General features: G+C 45.2%; 3 protein-coding genes across 11 annotated transcripts in view; 2 read left to right on the forward strand and 1 right to left on the reverse strand.

The window, feature by feature from the left end:
- The window catches only part of rad17 (RAD17 checkpoint clamp loader component), a 26,830-nt gene extending 15,362 nt beyond the window's left edge, over positions 1-11,468 (reverse strand). The window contains exons 1-11 of one of the 2 annotated variants that reach the window (XM_080894925.1): positions 11,437-11,468; positions 11,101-11,201; positions 9,862-10,071; positions 5,719-5,790; positions 5,331-5,466; positions 4,310-4,446; positions 2,999-3,051; positions 1,589-1,714; positions 566-635; positions 369-489; positions 109-285 (exon numbers count right to left, since the gene is read on the reverse strand). In XM_080894925.1, coding sequence (XP_080751051.1) covers positions 109-285; positions 369-489; positions 566-635; positions 1,589-1,714; positions 2,999-3,051; positions 4,310-4,446; positions 5,331-5,466; positions 5,719-5,790; positions 9,862-10,071; positions 11,101-11,139 — 1,141 coding nt within the window. In that variant the 5' untranslated portion in view covers positions 11,140-11,201; positions 11,437-11,468. Of the gene's footprint in view, positions 1-108; positions 286-368; positions 490-565; positions 636-1,588; positions 1,715-2,998; positions 3,052-4,309; positions 4,447-5,330; positions 5,467-5,718; positions 5,791-9,861; positions 10,072-11,100; positions 11,205-11,436 lie in introns of both variants that reach the window. The other variant, XM_080894924.1, reaches the window with a different exon arrangement.
- On the forward strand, positions 11,129-18,178 carry ak6 (adenylate kinase 6). 2 transcript variants are annotated; one of them, XM_080894940.1, is made up of 6 exons: positions 11,129-11,236; positions 11,786-11,855; positions 13,234-13,326; positions 13,831-13,889; positions 14,630-14,775; positions 17,393-18,178. In XM_080894940.1, exons 2-6 carry the CDS (start codon positions 11,819-11,821, stop codon positions 17,580-17,582), a joined length of 525 nt encoding a protein of 174 aa, XP_080751066.1. In that variant the 5' UTR covers positions 11,129-11,236; positions 11,786-11,818; the 3' UTR covers positions 17,583-18,178. The 2 variants fall into 2 exon arrangements, with proteins under 2 accessions (XP_080751066.1, XP_080751065.1); XM_080894939.1 differs by lacking the exon at positions 11,129-11,236 and adding an exon at positions 11,630-11,708.
- A 2,480-nt stretch (positions 18,179-20,658) lies between these two features.
- The window catches only part of ydjc (YdjC chitooligosaccharide deacetylase homolog), a 33,013-nt gene continuing 27,141 nt past the window's right edge, over positions 20,659-26,530 (forward strand). For 2 of the 7 annotated variants that reach the window (XM_080894932.1, XM_080894930.1), the window contains exons 1-2: positions 20,793-20,866; positions 25,998-26,075. Coding sequence is in view for 3 of the 7 variants with exons in the window: in XM_080894926.1 (XP_080751052.1) it covers positions 20,780-20,866 (87 nt within the window). In the remaining 4 variants the exon portion in view is untranslated. Of the gene's footprint in view, positions 20,867-20,984; positions 21,670-25,997; positions 26,076-26,530 lie in introns of those variants that run through there. The other 5 variants (XM_080894931.1, XM_080894926.1, XM_080894927.1 and 2 more) reach the window with 5 other exon arrangements.

Consider the following 26,530-nt stretch of genomic DNA (forward strand, 5'->3'; position numbering starts at 1 on the left):
TGTTCACTTGGATAAATGTAAGTTTTGACAAAGATCAGACATTTTACTGTTGCCACTGCAGAGATGACAAAAGCAGCTGAGAGGAAGCTGAAAGTGGGAGTGACTAACGTTTGCAGTGCAGGATCTTTCCCAGTGCTCTGAACAAGAAGAGAGAGGCATCCTTCCCTCCAATGGCGAGCGCCTCTTCCTGTTTGGACTTCTTCTTCCTTTGACTTGTTGTGGAACCAGCTCTGCACAGTGACCTGTCCTTCTTTGTCCTCCATAAACCTGTTTCCAGTGACGTGCCTGAAAAGTTTTAGTGAGAATAAACTGAATCATTAGGATCAAAAGTCATTTATAGATAATTTAACATGTATTTGTACACTTACAGCTATCAGTGGGCAAACAGGAGAACTGGAGGCTGTTGACGGCACTGCGAATATCTCCCGAGCTTCCTGAACACAGTGTTTCCAACAGCGTCTGGTCTGGGACGCACATGCTTCTACAGCTCTGCTTAGAACAGGACACAAATACAATGCAGACAACAAACACAGACGCACACAAATGAATGTGAACAGAGTCTCACCTTTGCTGCCTCCTGGGTTGCAATGCAAGTGAGAACCTTCATCATTGCAGTTGGAGCCACTGGATTAAAGCTGGAACACGCACACACACACACACTCATTTCACTGCAGTTTACTGCATGTGGCGAATAAAAGTTGATGATGATGATGAAGTCAGTGTGAAATGGAATCATAACAAACATGTAAACGCTGTTATACAGCGAGAGGAACACAAACAGCTCTCTGGCCTTTGAGATGCACAAAATCAAAACTCGTGTGTAATTTTATGCATGCTGCATGATTATACATACATACAACTGTATGCATATTTAATGTTGCCACTAGGTGGCGCCTTAATGTGACCTCATATTGGTACGTAGATGCCTCCAGAGTCAGACTGCCAGTAAGCATGTAAAGGTCTGCGCCTTCCTGGCTGCTTCGCCCACACTGGGATGTCTGGTCTGCGCTTGGGGGGCTCGTGGGTGTCCACAGACCCACTGGGTGGGGCCTCCAGGTGAGCGAGCAGCTGCTGCTTGGTGCAGTTTGTCCCAGATCCAGACCAGTCTGTCTTGTCCCTTTACTGTGTGTCTGTTGTAACTGAGTGGACGACTGGTGTTGGGACACAGTGTGCAGATGGGCCAAAGACTTGGGTCATCAGTGGGTGGGGGGGTTAAGTGTGAGTGACTGACTAACTGAGCAAATGGCCTTTGTGTGTGCAGCTGTAGCTGGGTCTGGGGCCCGGAAATAACCGCTGCCCCTCCCTGGGATGCCTATAGGTGCCTCCCGCCCCATCTTTTCCTGCTGCAATGGGCGCGCAGATGTCGCTGAGACGTGTGGTCTGATTTCTTTGCACTGTGCATCCACATGTTCATCCTCCCACGGTTCATTTCAGGGTCTGAATGCATAATTAGCTGCTTATTTAATAAATCGAGCTCTGACTACACAAGGTTTGCAACTACGGACTCAGTGAAACCAAGATCTGAAGATGCCTAGGATGAAGTGTGTGTAACAGCTGGTTATCAAATCACATTCACAGTTTCCAGAACCTGATGCTGCTAATGCCCAGCTCCTCCTGGATGTCTTTGGGAAAAAGAAAGCGTGAACTGCCGTCTCCACTCAGGCTGTCTGACACTATGAACACCAGGGGGCACTGACTGGTCCTCACGAAACGCCTGAAAGACACAAGGACAGAATCTGAGAGCAGGAACCACACAGCACTGCTTTGGTGACACAAACATTATAAACCTTACAGTGCAGTCAGTGTACAGACCACTGCATGCAGCAAGGCTTCAATCAGGCCAACCTGGTCCTAAATGTAAACTAGGAATGCTGGTACTGGTGTAACTAAGTATTTACCCTGTAATCCTACCTTCAACACTTCAAAGAAATCATTAAAAGGACAGAAACAGGTTCTTGTTTGCTGTGTGAAAACAAATGAACTGTGAAAAACTGCAGGTATGATAAAAAGACGCTTTCTGTCAGCTTGGCACCACGAGGACGTGATTTTGGACTTTTCCAGAGTATTTAATACCATCAGGCCAGCCCTCATGGGTGAAAAGCTGACAGCGATGCAGGTGGATGCCTCGCTCGTGTCCTGGGTTGTTGATCACCTGACAGACAGACCACAATATGTGCGTCTGACAGCGTGGTCAGTAGCACAGAGGAACCACCAGGGGCTGTCCTCTCTGTACAAGCCCTCCATCTAAAGCACAAGTACACACTGCAAGACACTAGTGTCACATCCTCTCCTGAGAAAATAAGTCAATGATATGAGGGGCACCTCGATGTTGTCTATACTCAAAGGAAGAGATTTTAGGCAGCAGAGGAAATACCAAAGGTGACGTGCAGAGCTGCAGTGACTACAGGGAGATAAAGACTGGACCCTGAACACGCTGCTCTACAGATGTGATCTTTGATGTGAGAGTGCTGATGCAGAAGTACAGAGAAGGTCAGAAGGTCACTGTGCCGTTTACACGATGCTCTGGATTCATGTTGGCAGCACAGATGGCCCCTGGTAGGTTCAGCACTGGCTCCCATCCTGGTTCACCTGAGTTCAAAAAGCCTCAGCAGTGGCTTTGTAACCTTTTCTAGAGTGATGAACATCGACGGCTTTGTTTTCCAGCAGGTTCTTCTCACTGTGGCACCACCACGACCTACTTCAGTGCACTTATGATTCATCGGGTCTGTCAGTAATCACACCTCCATGTTGAAGCTGAACTTTCATCTTAATGTTGTTAATCACAGTTGATCCATGATTTAACCAGTGGGGCGATTACTTCCTCTACAGCGTGTGTGTAATGTGTGTGGATAGTTTTTACCCCTAATAAATAAAATCATTTACAAACTGCAGGTTGTATTTATTTGTTGATGCCTCCGTCTAACATGAAAATGTGTTTGATGATGTAAAACATGTGAAGCTGTTTGTCACGGCACAGAGTCCTGGGATCAGGTCTTACCTCAGGACCTCGTGCAGGGCTCCGGGCTGCCTGTAGAACTGGTTTGGCAGATCCTGAAGAGGCACACGAGAGTATAAATGTACGCATGTTAAACAAAACTGCGTTACACCACTATATAGTTTATATGCTACAGTTAATAATAATAATAATAATAATAATAATAATAATAATAATGGATTGCATTTATATAGCGCCGTTCGAGACCCTCAGAGCGCTTTACAACACCACTGTTCATTCACTCTCACATTCACACACTGGTGGAGGCAGCTGCAGGTGTAGCCACAGCTGCCCTGGGGCAGACTGACAGAAGCCAGGCTGCCATATCGCGCCATCAGCCCCTCTGGCCAACACCAGTAGGTGAAGTGTCTTGCCCAAGGACACAACGACCGAGACAGACAGAGCAGTTGTGATCGAACCGGCAACCTTCCGATCACAAGATGAGCTTCCCAACCCCCTGAACCCACCAAAGCCACAACATTAAAAATGAAAACAACACGGCACAGATCACCAGCACTGTGGTGTCTATGGGACCTTTCATTCAGTGGCTGAGCCCATGTGGGCTCCACGAGTCTGCAGACATCCACTGTGGCGTCTCCGTCTCTGCTGAAGTGCAGCACTGAGCTCACACAGGGCTCTGCTGTTTGACTCGTCCACGTGTCAGACGTGTCTTGCACTGCACACGTCCTCAAACACTAAATAAACGATGCAACTCGAGTGTTTGTGTTGCTGCTCGTGTCTCTGAGTCTTTGTGGTGCACTGCGGGGAGTCTGGTGTTGACGGTGAGCGTCCGACGGCTCTTTCTCATTAGTAACTTCTGTCCTTACTCTTTCACACGCCTCGTGGTTAGGTGGTAGAAGAGCTTTGTGGTGTCGGTGTCTGTACTGGGACCAGTTAGCTGCACTGTACAGTTTTCTGTTTTCATGGCTGAGCCGTGTTATAGACGCAGACCCACATTTAGGAACGAGCTCCTCGATGTGTTAGTGACCACTGCAAACTGCCAGTGAAAAACGACAGCAGTGAACTGTGTGACAGCACAAAACAAATCCCAGAGCATAACACGAGACGATGAATCGCAGCGCTGTTTTCACACCAGAGGAGTTTTGTTAAATGAGTTACACGCACTGAAAGAACAGATGCCTTCGACATCACCATGAATAACGAGGGATTTCTAACACTGCCTTCCAGCCCTGAGCTATGAGGAAATGAAGCAACAGTCAAACTGAAATACAGACCATAATATCTTCCCACAGCTGTACAGTCGTATTGAAATGAACAGCAGTGAAACACTGGAGTAGTCTCTGTGTGTCATACCTCCACCAGGATGAGCTTGTTGTGCGCGACTCCTCCATCACCTGCCATCTTCAGGCAGTTGTATTTGTTGGCTCTGAGGAGGAAATCCTGGAACTGTGACGACTGAGAGCTGGAGGAGAAGCCGTTCGTTCGCCACTCTAGTAAAAGTTTAGAGCATCAGAGACGAGAAGCAGAAGTCTGTATGCTACAGTGTAGGCACGTGGTCTTCTGTTAGTACTGGGATGGCTACAAGAACACAACACTGTCACTGTGCCCCCACACCCTCCAGCTCTATGCATTTGGTTACCTGAGGAGTAATCACCTGCACATGAGAACAGACTCTGCATGCTAGACTTTTGGTATGATGTGCTACCTGGTTAACATGTATAGACTTCCTGATGAGCAGCGGTTTGCTCAGTGCAGATAAAACACACATGCAGAGCAAGATAAACTTCGCTCTCCATCTGGAACATCTCACATTTGCCAAAATGTCCTAATTTAGCACAAGTAAGGAAACAAGGAGCTTTGTCTCTGGTCAGTTACTTTGTTGTTGTGATGCTTCTTGTATAAATCTGACACAGCTGGAAAGCCTGTTTATGTCGCTTTAAACGGTGCCGGTGGTGTCATAAGCAACACGCGTTTGTGGGTTAAGCACAAACGCACACATGGAGTTTCCAACCAGCTTATCCTGCTACTGACTTTTGTTTAGTGCAGTTTATTGGACTGGACGATGGAAGATTTGGCAAATACAACATTGGAAACCACAGATGTATTTTCCTAACAAACGAGGCCCCATGTAAGGGCCAATAAACAGGCTTTCACAGCAATAACACACCAAACACACTTTCTTTGTTGTTCCAGTCCAGACAGAAACTGGTTATTATCCAGAGATGATCTGACTTAGTTTATACCTGTTAAATGAATTTGCATTATTAAGCACAGGTGAGGTTTAGTCATCACACTGAATTTCTACAGGTAACCTCTTCATGCTGATGACTGTCCCGCTGACACGTGTGAGGAGGACAGACAGATGTTTCCTCACCATGACTGCTGCTGTATGCTTCTAGGTTTGTGGGACTACTCCATTCCTGAACCCTGAGGCCCATCTCCAGGGACAGCACACGGACTGTGGCCGTCTTTCCACAGCCCGACGGCCCCGTCAGCAGCAAAATACCACTCTGTAGATGAAAGGCTCAAACTGAGTCTCCGACTTTACAGCCTCCTCAGACAACAGGGCCTAAAATGATCAGAACTCCGGCTGTGGCTGAGCCACGTGTCCACGCAGGGGAAGTTTTCCACCAGCAATCACTCATTTTCTTTTTGTCAGGGAGGATGAAGCATTATTATCTCTGTTACTCAAAGAAAAATCAGAGCATGAACTGCTTGAACGTGATTACTTCACTCAGTGTACGAATGCAAAGCGTAGTTACCTTTGTGTTGGTGTGAACTCTGATCCACTTCTCAACTTCCTCCATCTTCTTCTTGTGGACAGCTAGTTCAGCCTACACAGATGGACACACCGTAGCATAAACCGCTCAGTACACAGTCAGCGCTAATACCTCGTCACAAACACAGGACGGGATCATTCATCTTCCACACAAACACAATCAAACCTGCAACAACTGATAATAAACATTAAGACAGATTTAGTCTCAAGAGGCCTTTAAACTTCAAATGAACTTCTCCCAAGTGCTGATTGGCCAAACCTACAAACATACTGTTCAAAACATGAAAGGAACACATTGAAAGCATCAGATCTCAATGGAGAGAAATCGTCCTGTAGATCTACACTGACTGTGTAACGTGTCAGGAATTAAAGTCAAGATCAGTCTACAGACACCCCAAAGTCAAAGTGGAAAAATGATGTGACAGGCTAGTTTGTAATGGCCCCTGCAGGCAAACCTGGCAATGTCACAGCATGCTCTGTGAGATGACAGAGTTGTGGGAGACCTCCTCAGACATCACTGAGCTCATGGACAGCTGCTCGCTGGCAGATGGAACAAGAACTGAGGCTACGTTCACTCTGCAGGTCTTAAAGCTCAATTCAGATTTTTGGATCAAATCCGATTTTTCTGTCTGCTTCTTCACACTACAAATAAAATGTGACAGCAAACGCGCTCTAGTGTGAACGCTCAAAGCAGCGCAAAAGAAGACGTCACACACAACGCGCTCTGTTTAGACCCAGACCAACAGTGTCATGTGACTGATGGCCTTAATATAAAGACTTCGGACCTTACGTTTCCCAATTTTTGCTTTAAGTTATTTTGTTATCTACATTTGGCCTAATAATGATCCTTACTGCTGTTTTAGAGGAGCTTCAAAGGATAGCTGCAGATTTCTGTCAGAATCTGCAGATTATACAGTACAAATAAAATGTTCACGTTTCTCCAACGTTGTTCCCAACAGTTTCACCGGATGGACAGGAAGCGTTCGTGATGTCTTCTCCGGCGCTGATAGTTGGCGTCTGTCTTGTGTCAGTGACGTAAAAGACGGATTTAATGCGACGTGACCATCAAACAGCAGTCGCAGATTTGTATCGTATTCAGCACCACATACCAAAGTGACCCAGGTCTGATTTGAAAATATTGGATTTGTGCCGTTCACACTGTCACACCATGATCGGATAGATGGTCGCACAGGGTCAGAAAAGTCTTTCGCCTGCAGTGTGAACGTAGCCATAATATCCCAGAGGTGTTCTTTTGGATTGGTGTCATTCAGCGTGGGGGCCAGTCAATACTATGAATCCCTTCATCCACACTTCAAATCCTTTCTCCCCCCCACCCTGGACCCCCACCAATTCGCATACCGCCAGAACAGGAGCACAGAGGATGCAGTCTCCATCGCACTCTGTCCTCTCACACCTGGACAACAACAACACCTACGCCAGAATGCTGTTTATAGACTTCAGTTCAGCATTCAATACAATCCACCCCTCACAACTCATCAGGAAACTGACAGACCTGGGCATCAGCTCCCTCATTTGCAAAGGGTTACTGGACTTCCTGACCAACCGCCCCCAACATGTCCGGCTGGATAACCGCTGCTCATCTACCATCACGATGAACACCGGTGTACCACAAGGCTGTGTGATGAGCCCTTTCCTCTACTCCCTCTTCACCCACGACTGCAGACCTGCTGATGGTTCCAACACCATCATTAAGTTTGCAGATGACACCACGGTGATTGGCCTCATCAGTGACAACGATGAGGCCGCCTACAGGGAGGAGGTGGATCGTCTGGCTGAGTGGTGCGACAGAAACAACCTGCTGCTTAACACCGAGAAGACCAAGGAGCTCATCGTGGACTACAGGAGGAATGCTGACCCACATCCACCCATCCACATTAAGGGGACGGCTGTGGAGCGTGTGAGCAGCTTCAAGTTCCTGGGAGTCCACATCTCCGAGGATCTCACCTGGACGACCAACTGCTCCAAGCTGGTCAAGAAGGCTCACCAGCGCCTCTTCTTCTTGAGGACTCTGAGGAAGAACCACCTGTCCTCAGACATCCTGGTGAACTTCTATCGTTGCACCATCGAGAGCATCCTGACCAACTGTATAACAGTCTGGTACGGGAACTGCTCTGCCTCGGACCGGAAGGCGTTGCAGAGGGTCGTGAAAACTGCCCAGCGCATCGCCGGAGCACCACTTCCTGCCATAAAAGACATCTACAGGAAGCGGTGTCTGAAAAGGGCTGGGAAAATCATCAAAGACCCCAGTCACCCATCACATGGACTCTTCACCCTCCTGCCCTCTGGGAGGCGCCACAGGAGCCTCCGGACTAAGACCACCAGGTACCGGAACAGCTTCTTCCCCACAGCTGTCAGACTCCTGAACTCTGCCTCCTGACATCTGACCCACGTTAACACATGGACTGAACATACACACACACACAATGGACAACTGTACCCTCAAACACACAATAATAACATGGACTGAACCACCACTCACAACCACCAGCACTTTATATAGCCTCTGTAGAAATTATCCACATATCTCACTTATCTTAACTGCACTACTGTATAGCTCTGTGTAAATAATCATTCTGTACATTCGATAATCTTTAATCCTACAACTGTTTACAACTTGCATAGTTCCCATTTCTGTATAGCTGTATATCTCAGATTCTGTAAAGTTATTTATTTCATATTCTGTATAGTTTTTCATATTTATATCCTGTTCATAGCCTGTACATAGCTTGTACTCACTACAGCCTGTACATACTTATAGTTATAGAATATTCACAACATACTTCATACCGTGTACATTATAACATACCGTAATAGACCCATTTCTGTAATATACTCACATATCTATATTATTGCTAATATATATTGTAATATATCTATATCACTAAAGCACTTCTGGATGGATGCAAACTGCATTTCGTTGCCCTGTACCTGTGCATGTGCAATGACAATAAAGTTGAATTCTATTCTATTCTATCCTCCAGGAGCGACTGCATACTCTCACCACATGAGGCTGGGCATTGCTGTGCACCAAGAGCAGCCCACTGCACCAGCATACAGCCTGACCATAGGTCCAAGGGTTTCAGCCCAGCACCTAATGGCAGCCAGGGCGCTGTTGCTTACCCTGCAGAGGTCTGCGCGTCCCTCCATGGGTATACCTCCTCAGACACCGCTGAACCACCAGCAAACCAGTCATGCTGAATGACTTTACAGGGATGTTCTCCACAGGTTCTCGAGACCCATTATGTCTACCACATGTGCTTTCAGCTCTAAGCCTGCTCTCATCTTTGAAAATGACCTGGCGTCAGAGGTGCCAATTCTGGAACTCGATGGTAAATGCCAATCAGGCTTCATGGTGCCAGGCAGTGAGCACAGGGTCCACTAGAGGACACCGGGGCCTCGGCTGACCCTCGGAAGTCTAATTCTGATTGTTTGGTCAGAAACATTCACACCAGTGGTCTGCTGGAGGTCATTTTGTAGCTCTGACAATGCTCATCGATACTGGCCCTGCTGATAGGTTAAGGACCTTTACGGCCTTGTCCAGCTCTCCTAGAAGAACTGCCAGTCTCCTGGAATCTCCTCCAGCTGTGCTGGGAGATGCAGCAATGCTAATGTATTGATCCTGGAGCATGACTACCTGTACAGCCTCTGTAGGGTCCAGGTGTCACCTCATGTTACTGGTTGAGACAACGAGCCCAGACAAATGCAAAACTAGTGCAAAAACAAAAAAGATGAGGAGGTAACTATCAGGGACCTCCGCCTGTAAAACCACTCTCGTTTTGGGAGTTGTCTCGTTGTTGCCCCTCTGGCACACCTGTTACTAATTTCACTAACACCAAAGCAGTAGAAACTGACCAACAGATCAAAATTTACTGTCCTGATGCTTTATTCTGATTAAAAAGTGGGTCTTTCTGTGACTGGACTCTGTTCCAGTCTACAGTTACCTCTGGTGAGACCCTGAGTGGGTAGAAGGTTTCCCATCAGGGGACTCCATCGTGCTATGCAGGGCCTTGAAAGCTCACGACAGCATGCCGGACTTGAACCTGAGCTGACGTGGGTGGACTGTGTTGTGAAGGGCAGTTTGTACATGACAAGCAAAGGTGCTGACCTGTGAGCGGGGTGAGTATTTGTCCACCCAGGGCTCATTCTGGTCCAGTTGAGACGACTCCTTCAGCAGGTAGGAGACGCTAGCTTCTCTTTTCCTCTTCCTCTTTATCTCAGCCTTGGAGCATAAAACAGGGTTGCCATTTCTTCTTCCAGAAAGAGAAGAACATTCCTCTCTCAAATCAATAAAGGACGGATCCACCCAATGGTTTGCCTGTTATATATATAGGAAGTAGAGCAGGGCGATATGACCAAAAATATTTATCACGATATACATTTGAAAATTTGTGATAACGATATAACTGACACGAGAAAATACTTTACAACTCCTCAACTTTATTAATGCAAAACAAACCCCCAAAAAAAAACATAAATGTATTTTCACTTAAACAAGCAGCTGTTTTTTTATGTGCATTAAAGCTACATCGTTTCATTCAACGATCCGCTTTCGCTCTCCTCATTCGCCATCGCCGCCATGCTTTTTCTGCCATGTGCGTATGAAAACAAAGGCACTGCACATGCGGTTTTACTCATATTGTATCGCGATATTTTATTTTCTTATCGCTGCCTAACATTGTACCGGTATTACCATGAACGGTATAATATGATATATGATGATATGGCCCAGCCCTAACACGAAGTACAAAAAATACATAATTTATTGATGCAAAACATGACAAAAGAGGTACTTGGCTGCTCTGTGCTTAATGGAGAGCTAGTACCTCAAAATAATGGTACGAGAATCAGGTCGGGGAAAGATTACATTCCTTAATAAACATGTGAGATGCAGGTGATACCTGAACAGGTACAGCTATGTGGAAAACACAGCTTTCAGCAGGATCCATGCAGTCCTCTGACATACTAATACAACCTTACTGCTTCCACAGGAATCAAGTGTGACCAGAACATTTGACAGTTTGCTGGTCTTAAGTATTTGAGGTGTGTATTAGCACATCAGAGTGATTACTGTACGATCCTAAATAATGGTTGGGTCAGTGCTGGTTGGGCTGTATGAAAGAAGCGTCAGAGTTTTGCGAAGTTTAGTGAAATAAATATATTTAAACCAAACAGAAATGAACACTGAAACTCTACTCTGGACACTGCTCATGCAAACAACGTCATATGGACGTGGATTATGTAAATGGAAGCACTTTGTAATAAAGTAACGGTTTCTATACTTCCTGTTTGCAGTGTGACCCCACTGACCCCGGGCTCCCCTCCCGAAATCCACTGTGTTACTTACCCTGCGCTCAGTAGCTTTATCTGCCACAAGCTTGTTCATCCTTAAAGCTGCTGTTTCCCATAGAGAACAGTAGATTAGTGAAGGACCGGAGACCTGAACAGCTGCTGGCGACGAAACGAGAGAGAAAACACAGCCCGTAAATATCGCAGCACTCGGGACAACATCTCTAACTTACTGCGTCTGTTAGTTAAGCCACAGGGACCAGACTCCAGGACCTCTGTCGAGTGTCAAACTCATAACAAACGTCTCTCAGGCTACTGTTGTTTAGCTAATTACACATTTCACAGTTTATATTCGGACGGCAGCTTCTGTTAAGCTAATATAACTTCGCTTTACCTCGTACGAAACACAGCTGGCTTTTCAGAGATTCGCACTCTTGTCCGGGCACAATGGAAACTTCAGTTTGAACCAATCACACGTATGTTTCCCACACACTTCGTACGGAGCTGTAAAATTTAAACTCCGACAGCTAATTGTCTAACTGTCGCTAACTGACTGCTCACTGACGTAATATTGACGTAAAGCTTCAGTTTACGGCAGTGGAATCAGTCCGGTTATAGCGTACAACAAAACAAAGTTTTACATCGAACTGGTTCCCAGTTTTCCAGGTTTGTTAGTTGACTCTGGCCGTTACTGGTCTGACTGGAATGACATGGAGGAATAACAGCACTGCTCTGACTTTCAGGTGTCGATCATCAAACACGTGTCTGCTGGAGCTATGAAGACGAAGAAGCAACCGAACATCCTGCTGACAGGTTCGGTACATTTATACACCTGGTTACTCTCTGCAGTTACCCTACTGCAGACGTGAAGCCTGCGCTGCGGTTAAATGTCGGGTAGTTAGTAGGTGTTCAACATGTTTGTAATCATGGGAGCTGAGTCCATGTGGTCTGATCTCAGCCATCGCGTCCTGTGAAGCTGCAGCTGCGATAATAACGATGATAAAAAATGGTGTACAGTGTATTTGGATGCTGTTAGATATGTACCCGTCCCACGCACACAGAGGGGTGACATGATGAACAACCCGAGTAATTATGTCGCGGGGTATACTGGAGCGTTTGCCCCTTGGACCCACGTGTCAGCACACCAAAGTTATTCTGACTGATTATACGGTGAAACGTCTCTGTTCGCGTGGAGCTGCCGTGTCCCACAATGATCGCGCCTCCGTGCACACGGGGGAGGATGAAGTGCTGTGTTTTGGAGCGGGGCGTTAGATTGTGCTTACTCTTAGAATGAATGCCAGAGCACACTGAAGGTGTTCCAGCAGCTTCAGGTCCATGTAGCATCTATTATTTATCTTTACTATAGTTCCACCTTTAAGCATGTGAGTAACCTACCAACCCGTTATATAATCAAAGGTACAATAACCACTAATGTCATGATAACCTGGGACCTCCAATGGGGGGGCTCGTGTGGACCTGATTGACCTGAGGCACCAACCAGAGCGCAGCAGGGTGCTCACCTGTAATGGCCCTGGTTTTCCTGAGACAGGAGGATCTGGCGATGGTCTCCGGGGGTGGCAGAGGGCAGCCAGTGACTTTCTTGGTCAGTGTTAAGTATCCTCTGTGCAGCCTTCCTCTTCTCAGCAGTGGGTCTTGAGTACCAAACACCAGGCAGTAGGAGAGCACGCGCTCCACTGAGGAGCAGTAGAAGGCCAGCAGCAGCTCCTGGTCCAGGTTCTTCTTCCTGAGGACACGGAGGAAGTGTAGCTGCTTCTGGGCCTTCTTCACCAGGGTGATGGGTCCAGCTGAGATGTTGGTGCCCAGAAACCTGAAGGCGTTCTCCATTTTTAATGAGGGGGGAGTGTCTGTGCCTCCTGAAGTCGGTTATGAGTTAAATGGGTAAACTAGATGTATGGTCAACAGAAGATTAAAATATCATCACTATCACTACTTTATAGCCTTGAGTCACAGCAGAGACGGTTCCCAGCAGCTGAAACCCCCCAGTAGCACCACTATCACTGTATTTCTTACTTCTACTGAATTATTAAATGCCAGGTGGGTAGTTGAAGAACAAAACTGAGCATTTTACTGCAGAATCAATCGGATGCTCATCACCAGATGGGGTAAAGTCAAATCTTTAATATAGACTAACTTTGAATTTGAATTCAGCTGTTAACTCTTCTTCCTACAGGGACTCCCGGAGTTGGAAAAACCACTCTAGGAAAGGAACTGGCCCAGCGCACGGGGCTGACCTATGTCAACATAGGAGACCTGGCCCAGGAAGGTAAAGGAACTTTGGGAACTAATGGACATTAAGACAGAAACATCTACCATGCTAAGGACAAAGATCGTTCTGAGAATAAACTCAGAACTTTGGGATTAAATGAAATAGTGCTGTGACACAAAGGCTGACTGTGGAGATGACAGCTGTCACAGCTGCTGTGGCCTCCACAGATTCCCTCTGGTACATGAGTGGAACAGACTGGTCTTATTGTTTCTTCTGATGTCACACACATGATTTGTGTTCCACGAGGCTGGAGCCATCAACATCCTGGCATTTGTACCCGTCCACTCTGACCAGGTGCAGCTGTCTGCACCATCTTTTCCATGTTCTTATACTTACAGCACACGGTGTCTGTGACCCAAAGCAGAAATCATGTTCTCAGGACAATTATTACACTTTCACTAACTCGTCTACACAAAGTGATTTACAGCCAGTGATTCTGTTGATGGCCCTGCTTTCAATCACACTGAATCTGAACTCTGCATGGATCATTTTTTCCTCCAGGACAACTGTTTGATGGATATGATGACGAGTACCAGTGCCCCATTCTGGATGAGGACAGGGTGAGTGAACTTCCACACTGGACTGTAGAGCAGAGAAACACAACGATGTCTGAGGCAGAGATTATATTTAACTAAAACTTAACTAACATTTATATTCTCCAGTACCTGCTACTTTTTCAAAGAGCCTGCCACCAGTTACTCAGTCAGTGACATCACTTGATGAGTCACGAGAGCGACTCCTTCCTGAAAATCCAAACCACTTTTTTTTTTTAATGCCCAACAATGAGCACAAACACAGTCTGACAACAACCCACAGACCAGCAGCAGGAAGGTTTTTGAAAGAGAAAACGATCAGATTTGTGAGCTGAAGGTAATAACTGTGCATAAATGATCAGGTGGATGCATTTGTAAAATGGATCGGAGCGTGTGTTCATGTGTACATCTTAGTTTACGCCTGTGCAGCACATTGTAAGCATCTGCAGCCTTTTGGAGACACATTTCTCTCCATCATTAAAACAGGGGAAGAAAGAGGGCCTGTGAATCTGTCCACAGCTGTTAATGTGCTGAGCTTTATTAATATCATTATTACAACAAATGATAAATGTCTGGATATTTTGCCACAGCACACTTTGATGGTTCCCCCTCTCAGAGCCCACCTCTCCACTAAGTTGATGGATTTCTCTTTATTATTTCTAGCAGAATTTTGCTGCTTGCAGACAAAACAAACGTTTTGCTAACGGTGCAGGTAGACTGAGGGAGTGCATCGAGTGTCAGTGTTGGAGCTTGTTGGTGTTCTGCAGGTGGTGGATGAGCTGGATGAAAAGATGAGTGAAGGAGGCGTGATCGTGGACTATCACGGCTGTGACCTGTTCCCCGAGCGCTGGTTCGACATCGTTTTTGTCCTGCGCACAGACAACACCCAGCTGTACACTCGACTGGAGGCCAGGTAACAACACCTGGGTTTGTTTCTGCTCACGGAGCAGTCATCACAGCGCTGTCATGTTACAGGCTTGCTCCACAGTGGACTACACTCAGTGTTCACATAAGACCTCAGAATGACAAAGTAACACAAGCTGAAATTCTTGCAGATTTATTAAAAATAAAAAAACAAATTTAACATGTGCATAAGCCTTTGCTCAAAACGTTGAGTCACCTTTGGCAGTATGAGTACGACGCTACGAGCCTGGTGTGTCTATTTCTGGACATTTCTCCCAGATTTCTTTGCAGAACCTCCATCAGCTTTATCAGGCCTGTGCAGAGATGTTCGGTGGGGCTCACTGGGCTCCAGATGGGTCACTCAAGGACAGCATGGTCCCAAAGTCACTCCTTTGTTATCTTGGCTGTGTGGTTCAGTCTTTGTTTCATCAGACCAGACACTTCAGTTTCTCGTGGTCTGAGTCCTTCAGGTGACACTTGGCCACTTCCCAGTGGGCTGTCATGTACCTTTAACCAAGGAGCAGCTTCTGTCTGGCCACTTCAGGGCTGATTGAAGGTTATCCTCTCTCCACAAAGCCACACCAGAGCTCTGTCAGAGGGATCATCGGGTTCTTGGTCACCTCCCTGACTAAGCCCTTTCTGAATGAATCGCTCAGATTGGAAGAGTCCCGCTGGTTCATTTGTTGGTGGCTCTGGGTGCAGATACAGTCCTCTGTGGTCTCAGACAGTTCCTTACACTCCATGGACTGGTTTGTGCTCTGACGTTTACTGTTACCTATGGGACCTTATATAGACAGGTGTGTGTCCACGTCCGGTCAACTGGATTTCAAACAGGTGGATTCAGCCAACTTACAGAAACATCTGACAGATGATCAGTGAAAACAGGACGACTGTGATTACTTATCTACTAGGGGTGCAACGATACTGGTATCGATATTGAACCGTTCGATACAGTGCTTTCGGTTCGGTACGCATATGTATGAACAATACAAAATTTGTGATTTATTTTATCAACTTTCCTTCTGACGATGCTGTCTGTGTTGAGCGCTCAGTGAATCTGCGTTCGACTACTCCGCCTAGGGTCGACAGTGCAGCCTAGGCGGAGTAGTCGAACGCAGATTCACTGAGCGCAGGGCAAGCTAGCAGACAGAAGTTAAGCTCTCCTTGCAACATGGCAAATTGAACCTCCCCCACCCTCATTCAGATCTGGCGTTTGGAACTATTTTGGTTTTCATGTGACGTATGACCCTGAAGGTAAGCGCGTCATGGACTAAAGTAAAACAGTATGTTGGATGTGCCATGCAATGCTCAATTACATGGTGGGAGCTAGTGTGTTAGCGCAGTTAGCTCGTTAATGTGTTGGCCGTCCAGCCCCACGCACGGGGCGATCCGCGGTAGCTCGTTAACGGAGATTTGCCGTGTTGTGGCGCTAATGTCATTTCAGATTAACGCTGACAGCACTAGTGGGAACACAACGAATATGACTGCACATTTACTCCGACAGCATCCTAGTGCAAAGACAAGTGGAAGCAGACAAAAACAACAAGCACGCATGCTACTAACTTTACCCGAGTCATTTAGACAGCTGTTAGCACAGGATTCTCCTTATGGGGACCTGATATGTTTAATATGCTGCTGAGAATATGGCCCAGAAGAAGCGGATAGTATAGCTTTTATTTTGGAAAGAGACATTTCTCTGTAATAAACTCTCTTTTCCAAAGATGAGTGATTCCTCCGTCAGATTTATTTTTTTTCTTATTACTTTGTTTCAGCAACATTAAATTTAAAAACTGTCCTTTTGAGTTAAATATATATATTTATAATTCTGATAAGTGACAAATTTAAAAAAGGGCATGAACACTTTTTTGTATCGAAAAAATATCGAACCGTGAATTGTGTGTATCGTTGCCCTGTTAGCTACATGTTTTTGTTTTTAATACATTTGGAAGAATTTAAAGCAAAGCCCTTTTTTACAGGTGCGAATGGAATTTGAAGAGTTTTGAAACGAGGCTGCAACATGACAGCGTTTGATTTGGAGGGAAATACATTTGTTGCTGAAGTGAAAACGATGAGATTTCTGATTCATGAATTAATCATAGTTAAATAATGTGATAGTTCTTCACTACAGTGTTAGCCTGCAGTACTACACTGGTTTTGTCATTGAATTATTACGTAGCATATGGCAGCTATTAACAGTTTGAATTTAAAACGATGCTTTTGAAGTTGTGACACCGTCTGCTTGGACAAACACATTCAGCCTCTGTGGCTGGGAGCTAAGACACATGGCTGACTGCAGCTCCAAGCTCTAACCAGCTTCAGCACCTTCTGCATACAGACGAGAGCAGAGCTGTCACTGCTTGTGGTAAATGTAGCTCTATCATAGGCATCACAGTCATTCTCTACTCCTGGATAATGACTGTGAACATGTGGCTGAGCCATCCAGGTTCCAGAAATAGCAAGTGCTGTGAGACTTGTCTTTTTTTTCCGTAAGAAAGCTGTAAAAATGAGAACTTCCAGGAACTCGTCTGCAGCCACAGTGTCTGGTTCCCTGTCCCTTTGTATTTGAGTGATAATTCATCGTTTTAACCATTGAACCAAGTTGTCCCTGTCTTCTTTGTGACTGAAAGGGGCTACACGGGAAAAAAGCTGCAGGACAATGTGCAATGTGAGATCTTCCAGACCATCTATGAGGAAGCCATGGAGGCCTACAGTAAGGAGATTGTCCACCAACTTCCCAGCAACACTCCTGAGGACATGGAGCACAACCTGGAGCAGATAGTGCATTGGACTGAACAGTGGATGAAGGACCATAACTAGGAGGTGACCTCACTGGGTCAACAAGAGTCAACAATTAAAACCTGAATTGTATCATTTCTGAATCTGCGTTTACTGTCATATTGAGCAAAAGTTTTGAATTTGTTTGTATTTTGTTTCCAATGACCCGACTTTCTTGTAATTGGTCTTGAGCAGGGGTGTCGAACTCCAGGCCTCGAGGGCCGGTGTCCTGCAGGTTTTAGATATCACCCTGAGTCAACACACCTGAATCACATGATTAGTTTATTAGCAGGTTTCTGGAGAACTACAAGACATGTTGAGGAGGTAATTTAGCAATTTGAATCAGCTGTGTTGGATCAAGGACACGTCTAAAACCTGCAGGACACCGGCCCTCGAGGCCTGGAGTTCGACACATGTGGTCTTGAGCAATAGTTGGACAGACTTTCAAAGTGTCTCTTTGGACAGTGCCTGCTTTTGCACTCAGTTTTTATCCAGTCTTTGTACAGTTTTCAGAAAGCATGTTGTTTAGCTACATGACCTATGAATCAATTGTCACCTAACTGAACGAATGAATCAGTGTTGTCTAGATTTAGATGGAATTCTATGACAGACAAGGCAAATAAACCATTGTAATTGGATCTTTAGGCATTTTGTTACTAGCCACACAGTTTGTTCTCATGTTGTTAGTTCAATCTGTGATTAAAGGCCAAAGAAAGCAGCGTTTGACGTAGGTACTCAACCTTTTGTGAAGTTCTCCAAGGAAAGATAACCAGCCCACCAGGATTCCTCTGCCCATAGACACCCCAGAGAAGCCTGGCCTCTGTGGCCTGGGCCCTATTTCAGGAAGCCGGTTTAGAAAACTCAGAGTGAAAAACGATACTCAGGGTTGAGTAACCCCGAACTGTCCAACTCGGAATATTCGGTTTCAGAAAGGCTGATAACAATTAGTTCAATCAACGCGGAGTTGCTTTAACCCCAAGTTAAGCGCGCGCACGAGGATACATAAAGCCCTGATTAGTGGAGCACAGATTAAGCGAGTCACCATGGAGACGGAGGGAAAGAAGGCGCGGTCAATGTATTTTACAGTGCTTGAGGCCGAAATTCTGATGGCAGCATATGCTGATAACATGCAAATTTTGCGGAAAAAAAGTAACACAGCCTCAGCTGCAAAAGAAAGGGAGCATGCATGGCAAAACATAGCCGACAGAGTCAATGCGTGAGTGTTAATTTAAACATTGATCGAGGGATTTCCACCCATTTAACACGTTATTTTATTATATTTTATTTTGTGATGTGATGTGAGCGCAGGTGCAACCCAACAGGCCCCAAACGTTCCTGGCAGCAAGTAAAAATGAAATATAAAAATATAGTCCAAACAGGTAAGGTGTAATTGTATTATGAGCCATAGTGCTTGGTCTGTTTGTCCCATGTAAATCAATTGCAGTTAGAGGCTACATTAATTTCCCCTCTGTAAGCACTTATTGAAATTATCTGAGCACATTACAAGTACATATTTGCTTACTCTGTATGCTCAAATGTGACCCGTTATAGCCAACAGAAAAAAAGCGGAGGCCCGAAAAACAGGTGGGGGTCCTCCTCCACCACCACTCACAGAGCCTGGCCACTTGGCTTCCACATTTGTGATAATGTTGGCAGCATCACATATGATCTTCACAGTGCAGAGAACACAAATTAGCATCCATTACTATAATGAAATAATTTGTTAGTTTGAAATGCTACAGGGAACTATGTACCTGTACATTAATGCTGTGGAAAGACTTCCTGTTCACATAGTCTCCTTCATTTACTGAAGGAGCAATGATTGGAATGTGAGTGCCATCTATACAGCCAATCACGCCTGGGAACCGTGAGAATAAATGTACAATTTAAGTAGTAGTCCAAGTATCACCACATCATGAATTAAGTTTCGTTCATCCTGATACCTGCAATTTTGTGGCATCCCTCTTTGATAAATCTTGTGGGTCTGTGACCGGGGAACACCACAAACGAGTACAGGAGACGTTTCAGTGCAACTGTAACATTCCTGACTGCCCGACAGACGGTAGCCTTGGAAACGTGCTCAGCATCACCAATATTATACAGAAAGCTCCCGTTTGCAAAAAACCGAAGTGCGATACAAATAATATGTACAGAACTGAGAGGATGTCTGCGATGTGTCACATGAGCAATATTAGGCCTGAGGATGTTATTCAAAAAAATTATAGATTGTGCTGGAAAACGGTAACGTTCACACAGGAAATCATCAGGAAATGATAAAATGTCCAAACGCGCTCTAATCACTCTCTCCCGGTGGAGAGCTCTGCGGAGGATTTGGGCTTCAACATCTACTGGCTCTTCAAGGAAGGAGCACGCCATGTCTGACACTTCCTACAGTCAGGTTTCTGACAAAGAGGCGGAGAAGGTCAGGGTTAGTTGAAGTAAACCTGCTAGGGGGCAGGTTAGCTTCACGGAGTGTGTTGTCATAGTAACTCAGAATTAATCTAAACTCGCTTTGTGAAACCGAAAACCCAGAGTTTTCGTTAACTCAGGGTATACTTACTCAGAGTTTGCACTAAACCGGCTTCCTGAAACAGGTCCCTGATCCCACAGAACAGCTACTGGAGCACATACAGCTGAAAGCTATGCTGGGTTGTATAGGGGCAAAGTGCCGATCCCTGTCCACCACCCAAATAAACTACAGTGGCCATGTCAGCGTGGTGTGATATGAATGGCTGCTTGGATAAGTTTACCTGGAGTGGCGACAGAATCGGGACATGTGGGGAAAAAGCAAGGCAGTGAAGATGGTACTGCAATGCTTCCTTTGGGTAGTGTTCTGCTCCTTGTAAGGTTTCACCTGCTAAACACTGGAAGGATAATGTGCAGTTGCACTGGTGTGACTGAACATTTCTAGGTGACGTCGTTTAGAGACCCATCTCCATTTTTGCTGTTGCCTTTGTAACATTCAGATTGTCAAACCTTTTAGCATCATGTGAAGACTTGTATCACAGCCTGGAGTGTCCCCACTGTTAATGTAGGCCTGTTTAAAACTGTGTATTCAATGTAATAGTTCTCACAGGATTAATAGGAAATCCTGTTTTTATGACGTGTTTACATTTTTGCGTTTGTTTACATCGGAGGATAATGTTTTAACGCACTGAGTTTTTCCCACTTCCACGTGTATCTCCGGTTTCTCCAGCAGGGGGCGACGTATTTTCAGTAAAGTCAACCCGGTCTCATGTATGCGGCTTACTAGTCGGAAGTACAGTGTCGTTGCGCCGTGCGTGGGGCTTTCGGACTTCCATGAACGCCCGTGTGTAGCACAATGGGTAAGATTCATTTTGTATTGTCATATAATAGGATTGTGTGTTCTCGTGTTGTGTACACTGGGCGGTGACACTAGCAAACAGAGGAGCCGTTTATCCCGCAACACGTCTTAGATGTGTGGTGTTGGTATGCTTGGCTGGACGGGAGACAGCTGAGTGTCCCGTCCTGTTCCTGACCGTAACAGACACCCGGCAGTGACTGGAGCTCTCCCACGGTGACCCACGGTGAAGCTCGTCTTAGTCACGGGTGATTTATTCGTCCTGCCGGTGCAGCAGGTTAAAGGCTGCTGTGTGATGATTCACTCCTACCGTAAAATTTATGGTCACGCAAATGTGCCCGCCCACTTAAACGTTTCCCTTCGAACAGAGACCGGGGATTAACGCTTACGTCATAGCTACGTCGGAAACGCAAATCCCTCCCCCACCGCAAATATTTGATTGGCCTGGACGGTAATTTTCCGTCATTTCCGGCAGCGCTGACGTCAGCGTCGTTAGCCTGCGGCGTGTTTTTGGATTAGCGTAAGATAAACGTTTATCGGGCGAATCACATTTGAAACGGATTTTTGTGACCGACCTACCTTAATAGTATGAACCAGTCACAGCTGAGCATCCACGCGGCGGGTCCCACTAACGTCAGCGCCCGTGTTGATTGGTCCGTGTCCGACAAACGTCATTCACCTACCTGTGTGACTGTAGCAGCTGTGCTGCAGTCTGCCGGCGGATAACTCGGCTAGCTGAAACATTTGCACCATGAGCGTAACAGCCCCGTGAGAGGACAACGAGCTGCTGCTGGGACACGAACTCAGGTCGGTGAACTCAGCACCGTGTGTCGTTCCTTTATCGGAGTATGTGCACAGGGAGGGGGGAAACCATGGTTACAGGGGGAAGCGTCCCAATAAAACACACGAGGGAAAAGTACAGACATCATTTACTGAAGTAAAAGTACAGATCCTTGTGTTAAAATACTCCAGTACTGGCTGAAGTACTTTCTTGCCTCCATCAGTAACACACTGCGCTGTCTATAGTCAGGAAATATTAAATCATTACAAAATACGAAAGGCAACATGTACTTTTAAATATATGAATTATATTATTTACACTGATGTTAAGCTCTAAGATGTTCATATTCCACTGTCCTGGTGCTGTCATTTCTGTAATTGCAGTTTATTGTAACAAAGTCCAACAACAGGAAACCAAACCTGCTGTGCTCTGATACAGTGATGCAGGCTCTGAGTCGGGCAGCACTTTAGCAGCTTCCACAACACTGTCATGAACACAGTAAAAAAAAAAAAAAAAGTAGTAGGTGTAGTGCATAGACCGCTCCAGACGTTACGATACGTTCATCAGGAGAACTCCACAAAGTCGCTTTGAATGACTTCCACAGGCTGGTGATGAACTGGGTCGCTCACATGGATTACTGTAACGCTGCATCCTCTCAGACTGAGTGAATGAGACTGATCACAAATGAATCAGCTATTTCAGATGATTTTGTGACTAATCATCTTCATCAGAAAGGTGGCTTACAGTAGTCGTGACCCAGAGATTCTGCATATTGACATAATATCTGTGTCACCCAGTGTGTGGGAATGATGTTTGACAGCACCGCTGCAGGGAGGCCGACACACCGCAGCTGCATTAGATCCGTACTGGGTCCTGACTGAGTTGTTGTTGGTGTGTGTTCAGCTGAAAAGCTGCAGCTGCGTGTAAAAGAACGACAACCGGAATAAAAGCGTGTTTAGAATGGTTAGTGTGGTCGGGTCTGCCATGGGTTTGTTACTATGACATATTTGAGTTTTTTGAAGTTATAGCATAAGAGAAATCAACAACTCAATCATACGAAACAAATCTTAGTTAGACATTGCAGTGCTGTAGCTTTGACAGCCTGTGGCAGATGAAGGTGACAGACTGATACCTGTGCAGGGTGGGCTATTCTGAATACTTACCTGTAATAATAAGACCTTAGTCCAAAATGTCCCAGCTCATATCTGCAAATAGAGAAGAGTTCATGTAATGAAATCAAGCTTTCAAAATTGTGTGGGAGTTCCACAGGGGTCCGTTTTAGGACTGCTGCTTTTCTGTTTCTACATCAGTGACTTATGGACAGTTGTAAAGGTGTCCAGTGTCAGATGTATGCAGATGATGCTATTACATATGTATCTGCAAAGACTCCACGACAGGCAGCAGAGCTGAACAGAGGTGGTGGGAGTGTCTCGGTGGTTCAGCGATCACTCTTTGACTCTGAACTGTAACAAAACGCTCTCAGGGTGTTTTACAATCCGGTGTAAAGTCTGGAATAACTTTTAAGGTCGGGGGGCGGGTTCATTTCACTGCAGTTTACTGCATGTGGCGAATAAAATTTGATGAACTTGAACCATTGTGATAGATCAGAGAGAAATCCAAAAAGTGGATGAGTTTGAATATCGTACAGGAGCTGGGACCAGAGGATCATGGAGCCTGCAGACTACCAAAGTACAACACATTATTTGGTCAGTCAGCGTTTTCATTTGAAGGCCCTCAGAAATGGAACCGTTGACCATCTGCATACAAATCATAACAGATCCTGGAGGTGGAACAAAAACAGGGCTGTGGACACTGGTGTAAATCAGCCTGCTGTGCTGTGGCTGGATAACATGCCATTTCTAACATGCATCTCCATTATCTCCTGTGTGTGTGTGTGTGTGTGTGTGTGTGTGTGTGTGTGTGTGTGTGTGTGTGTGTGTGTGTGTGTGTGTGTGCGCGCGCATGCAGACTCATTGGATTGATCTTTGCTGTATCCCTTTAAGAACGTCCAACCAGGGACTGTGCTTGCAGATGTGCTGACTGCAGATTTCCCCAACACTATAAACAGTTCATATGCATAATCGAAACTAGGACAACCGGTGAACAGTGGCCTTGGGAACAATGGGAATTTTAGCTCCTTAACATGTGCCACCCTCTTTTTAAAGGGACCAAAAGTAATTGGACATTTGACATTGGCAGGTGTGGGCAATTCGTTCTTTATGTCATTATCATGTAAGCAGATAAAAGGCCTGGAGTTGATCTGAGGTGTTGTGCTTGCATGCTGTCAAAGGAGCTCTCCATGCAGGTGAAACAAGCTGCGAAACAGGAGAACAGACCAAAAACCATCTGAGAAAGTAACACAACAGGGCTAAATCTACAGTTTGGCATATCCTGAGAAAGAAACTGACCATGAGCACCACAGCCACTGTGCACTAGTCACTGGTCTGTACTTTAAATCCATCACGTTATGTGTTTATCCTGCACTGACCTGTAGTGCAGCGTTTTCATGCACACTTTCAATAACACAAAGTTAGCGAGCTGTGTCTGTTTGTTTTGCAGCATGTTTCACAATATGAAAAACATAATGTCACATGTACACATCCAGTAGCTGATTTAAAAACACAAGTGTTTACATGTAAGCTTTCAATTTCCAGTTTATCAAAACGACTGGACAGTCGTTGCCTTTAAATCTAAGCTCTCTTCTTCCTGTCCTGGCTTTCTTATCTTCCTCCATCTCTGAGTGAAGTTGGCTCTTTCTTTTTTCTCCCAGCCAGATTCAGCAGCTGGACCTTTCGCTGCAGCACACTGTGTATAAAACTGCACACAAACAGTTTGTGTGTTTGCTGTGTTTATAGAGCCGATAGAAACGTTGGATTTAAAATTGCATGCCAATTAAAAAAAACATCTCTGCCTATATGCTCACTCATTTTTTTGTAGATGCTGAAGTACAGCAACCAAAATGTATGAACATGTGCAGCTGTGCCTAAAGCCCCACTGACCCACGCCGACCTTGACTATAGCTCTGCTTTTCCTCTTTCAGTCCGTTTACCATTTGAAGACACAATACAGTCTAATCATTAAATCTGAATACTGAATGCAGAATTACATGAAAAAAAACGTGTTACCTAAATAGGACGTGATGTTGCTGGAAAGACAGATGTCATTAGATGGAAAGGCCACAGAATCCAGTGGGATTAAATGGGAATGAAATGCTGGCTGATGTACCTACCAGTCAAAAGTTTGGACACACCTACTCATTTAATGGTTTTTCTTTATTTTTACTACTTTCAACATCGTAGACACAAACTGAAGACATCAAGTATATGAAGCCAGATATATGGAATTACGTATCAAAGAAAAATCAAAAATAAGTCTTATATTTAAGATTCCTGAAAGTAGACACCCTTTGCTTTGTTGACAGCGCTGCAAACCCTCGGCCTTCTCTCAGTGAGCTCCATGATGTCGTCACCTGAAATGGTTTCACCTCACAGGTGAGCCTGTCAGGGGTCATTGGTGGGATTTCTTGCTTTCTTAATGAGGTTGGGACCATCAGTTGTGTTGTGCAGAAGTCATGATGGGACACAGCTGACAGCCGTATTTGAAATCCCATCTGGTTTGCATTTAGTTGGACCATCATTTATTTTATTTTTGACAGGACAATGAGTCCAAACACACCTCCAGGCTGTGTAAGAGCTATCTGACCAAGAAGGAGAGTGATGGAGTGCTGACCAGGTGATCTGGCCTCCACAGTCACCTGACCTAAACCCAATGGAGATGGTTTGTGATGAGATGGAGCTCAGAGTGAAGGCCAAAGGCCCAACAAGTGCTCAGCGTCTCTGTGAACTCCTTCAAGACTGTTGGAAACCATTTCAGGTGACGACCTCATGAAGCTCAGAGAGAGAGCCAAGAGTGAGCAAAGCAGGAATCAAAGCAAAGGGTGGATGTTTAGAAGAATCTAAAATATCAAACATGTTTTGAGATATTTCACACTTTTATGTTTACTACATAATTCCACATGTGTTCATTCATTCAGTTTTGAGGCCTTTGGTGAGAATCTACAATGTAAACAGTCGTGAAAATAAAGAAAACCCATTAAATCAGAAGCTGTGTCCACACTTTGACTGGTAGTGTATAATAAATATTAGCCTGTAGTCGGTATTCATTAGTGACTTGGTCTTATGAAACAGAAACATTAGGTTTTTGCTTTTAATTCAATCTGATATGTTAAATATATGCTAAAATCTGTGTTTAAAATATAAAGTATGTAATAATGTAGTAATACTAATCGTCACATCAAAACATTTGCAACATAGTTTGTTTGATACATCCTGATTGCATTATTTGTAACAACCAGGACAGGAGCGAGGGAGGAGAGTAGAGGAAATTAAGAGTGCAGCAGATTGATGAGACGCCAGGTGAAGGTGAGGAAGAGGTGAGTACCCAAAAGACCAAACACAGGTAACAGTTTAAAATGGCCATTTTGGCAGAATAGAAGCAGATACGTTGAGACCAGAGCTGGTAAAGCTTAAATATGCATGTAACTACTTCATCGAGCTTTACGCTGCTGCTTAAAATAAAAAATAGTAACAAAGCTGAAGAACTCTTACTGCACTGATAGTTAATCGTAGTATCATTCTGTGACAGGCAGCTACACACATCTTACTTCAGCCTTTAGGTAGCACTCTGTGTGTGAATTTTTAAATATTTATTTAACTGTAAAATTGTCCCGATTCGGCTGTGGTCAGGCAGGAAGAGGACCCAAAATGCAGGACGCGCAACACACAGGAATGAACTCAGAAAAACGCTGCTTTAATAACAGAACTAAACTAGACTGGGAAACCAAAACCTAAAACTCCACACCAGGGATCACACAGCATGAGGGAGGAC

This window comes from Rhamphochromis sp. 'chilingali', assembly GCF_963969265.1.
Source record: "Rhamphochromis sp. 'chilingali' genome assembly, chromosome: 10".
Classification (NCBI taxonomy): Eukaryota; Metazoa; Chordata; class Actinopteri; order Cichliformes; family Cichlidae; genus Rhamphochromis; species Rhamphochromis sp. 'chilingali'.

Bases quoted from the DNA above. Each gene is read 5' to 3' on its own strand.
- ak6 (XM_080894940.1), top strand. From the start codon at position 11,819: ATGAAGACGAAGAAGCAACCGAACATCCTGCTGACAG. The intron at 13,890-14,629 runs GTGAGTGAACTT...GGTGTTCTGCAG, and splicing joins CCATTCTGGATGAGGACAGG to GTGGTGGATGAGCTGGATGA. The intron at 14,776-17,392 runs GTAACAACACCT...TGTGACTGAAAG, and splicing joins TACACTCGACTGGAGGCCAG to GGGCTACACGGGAAAAAAGC.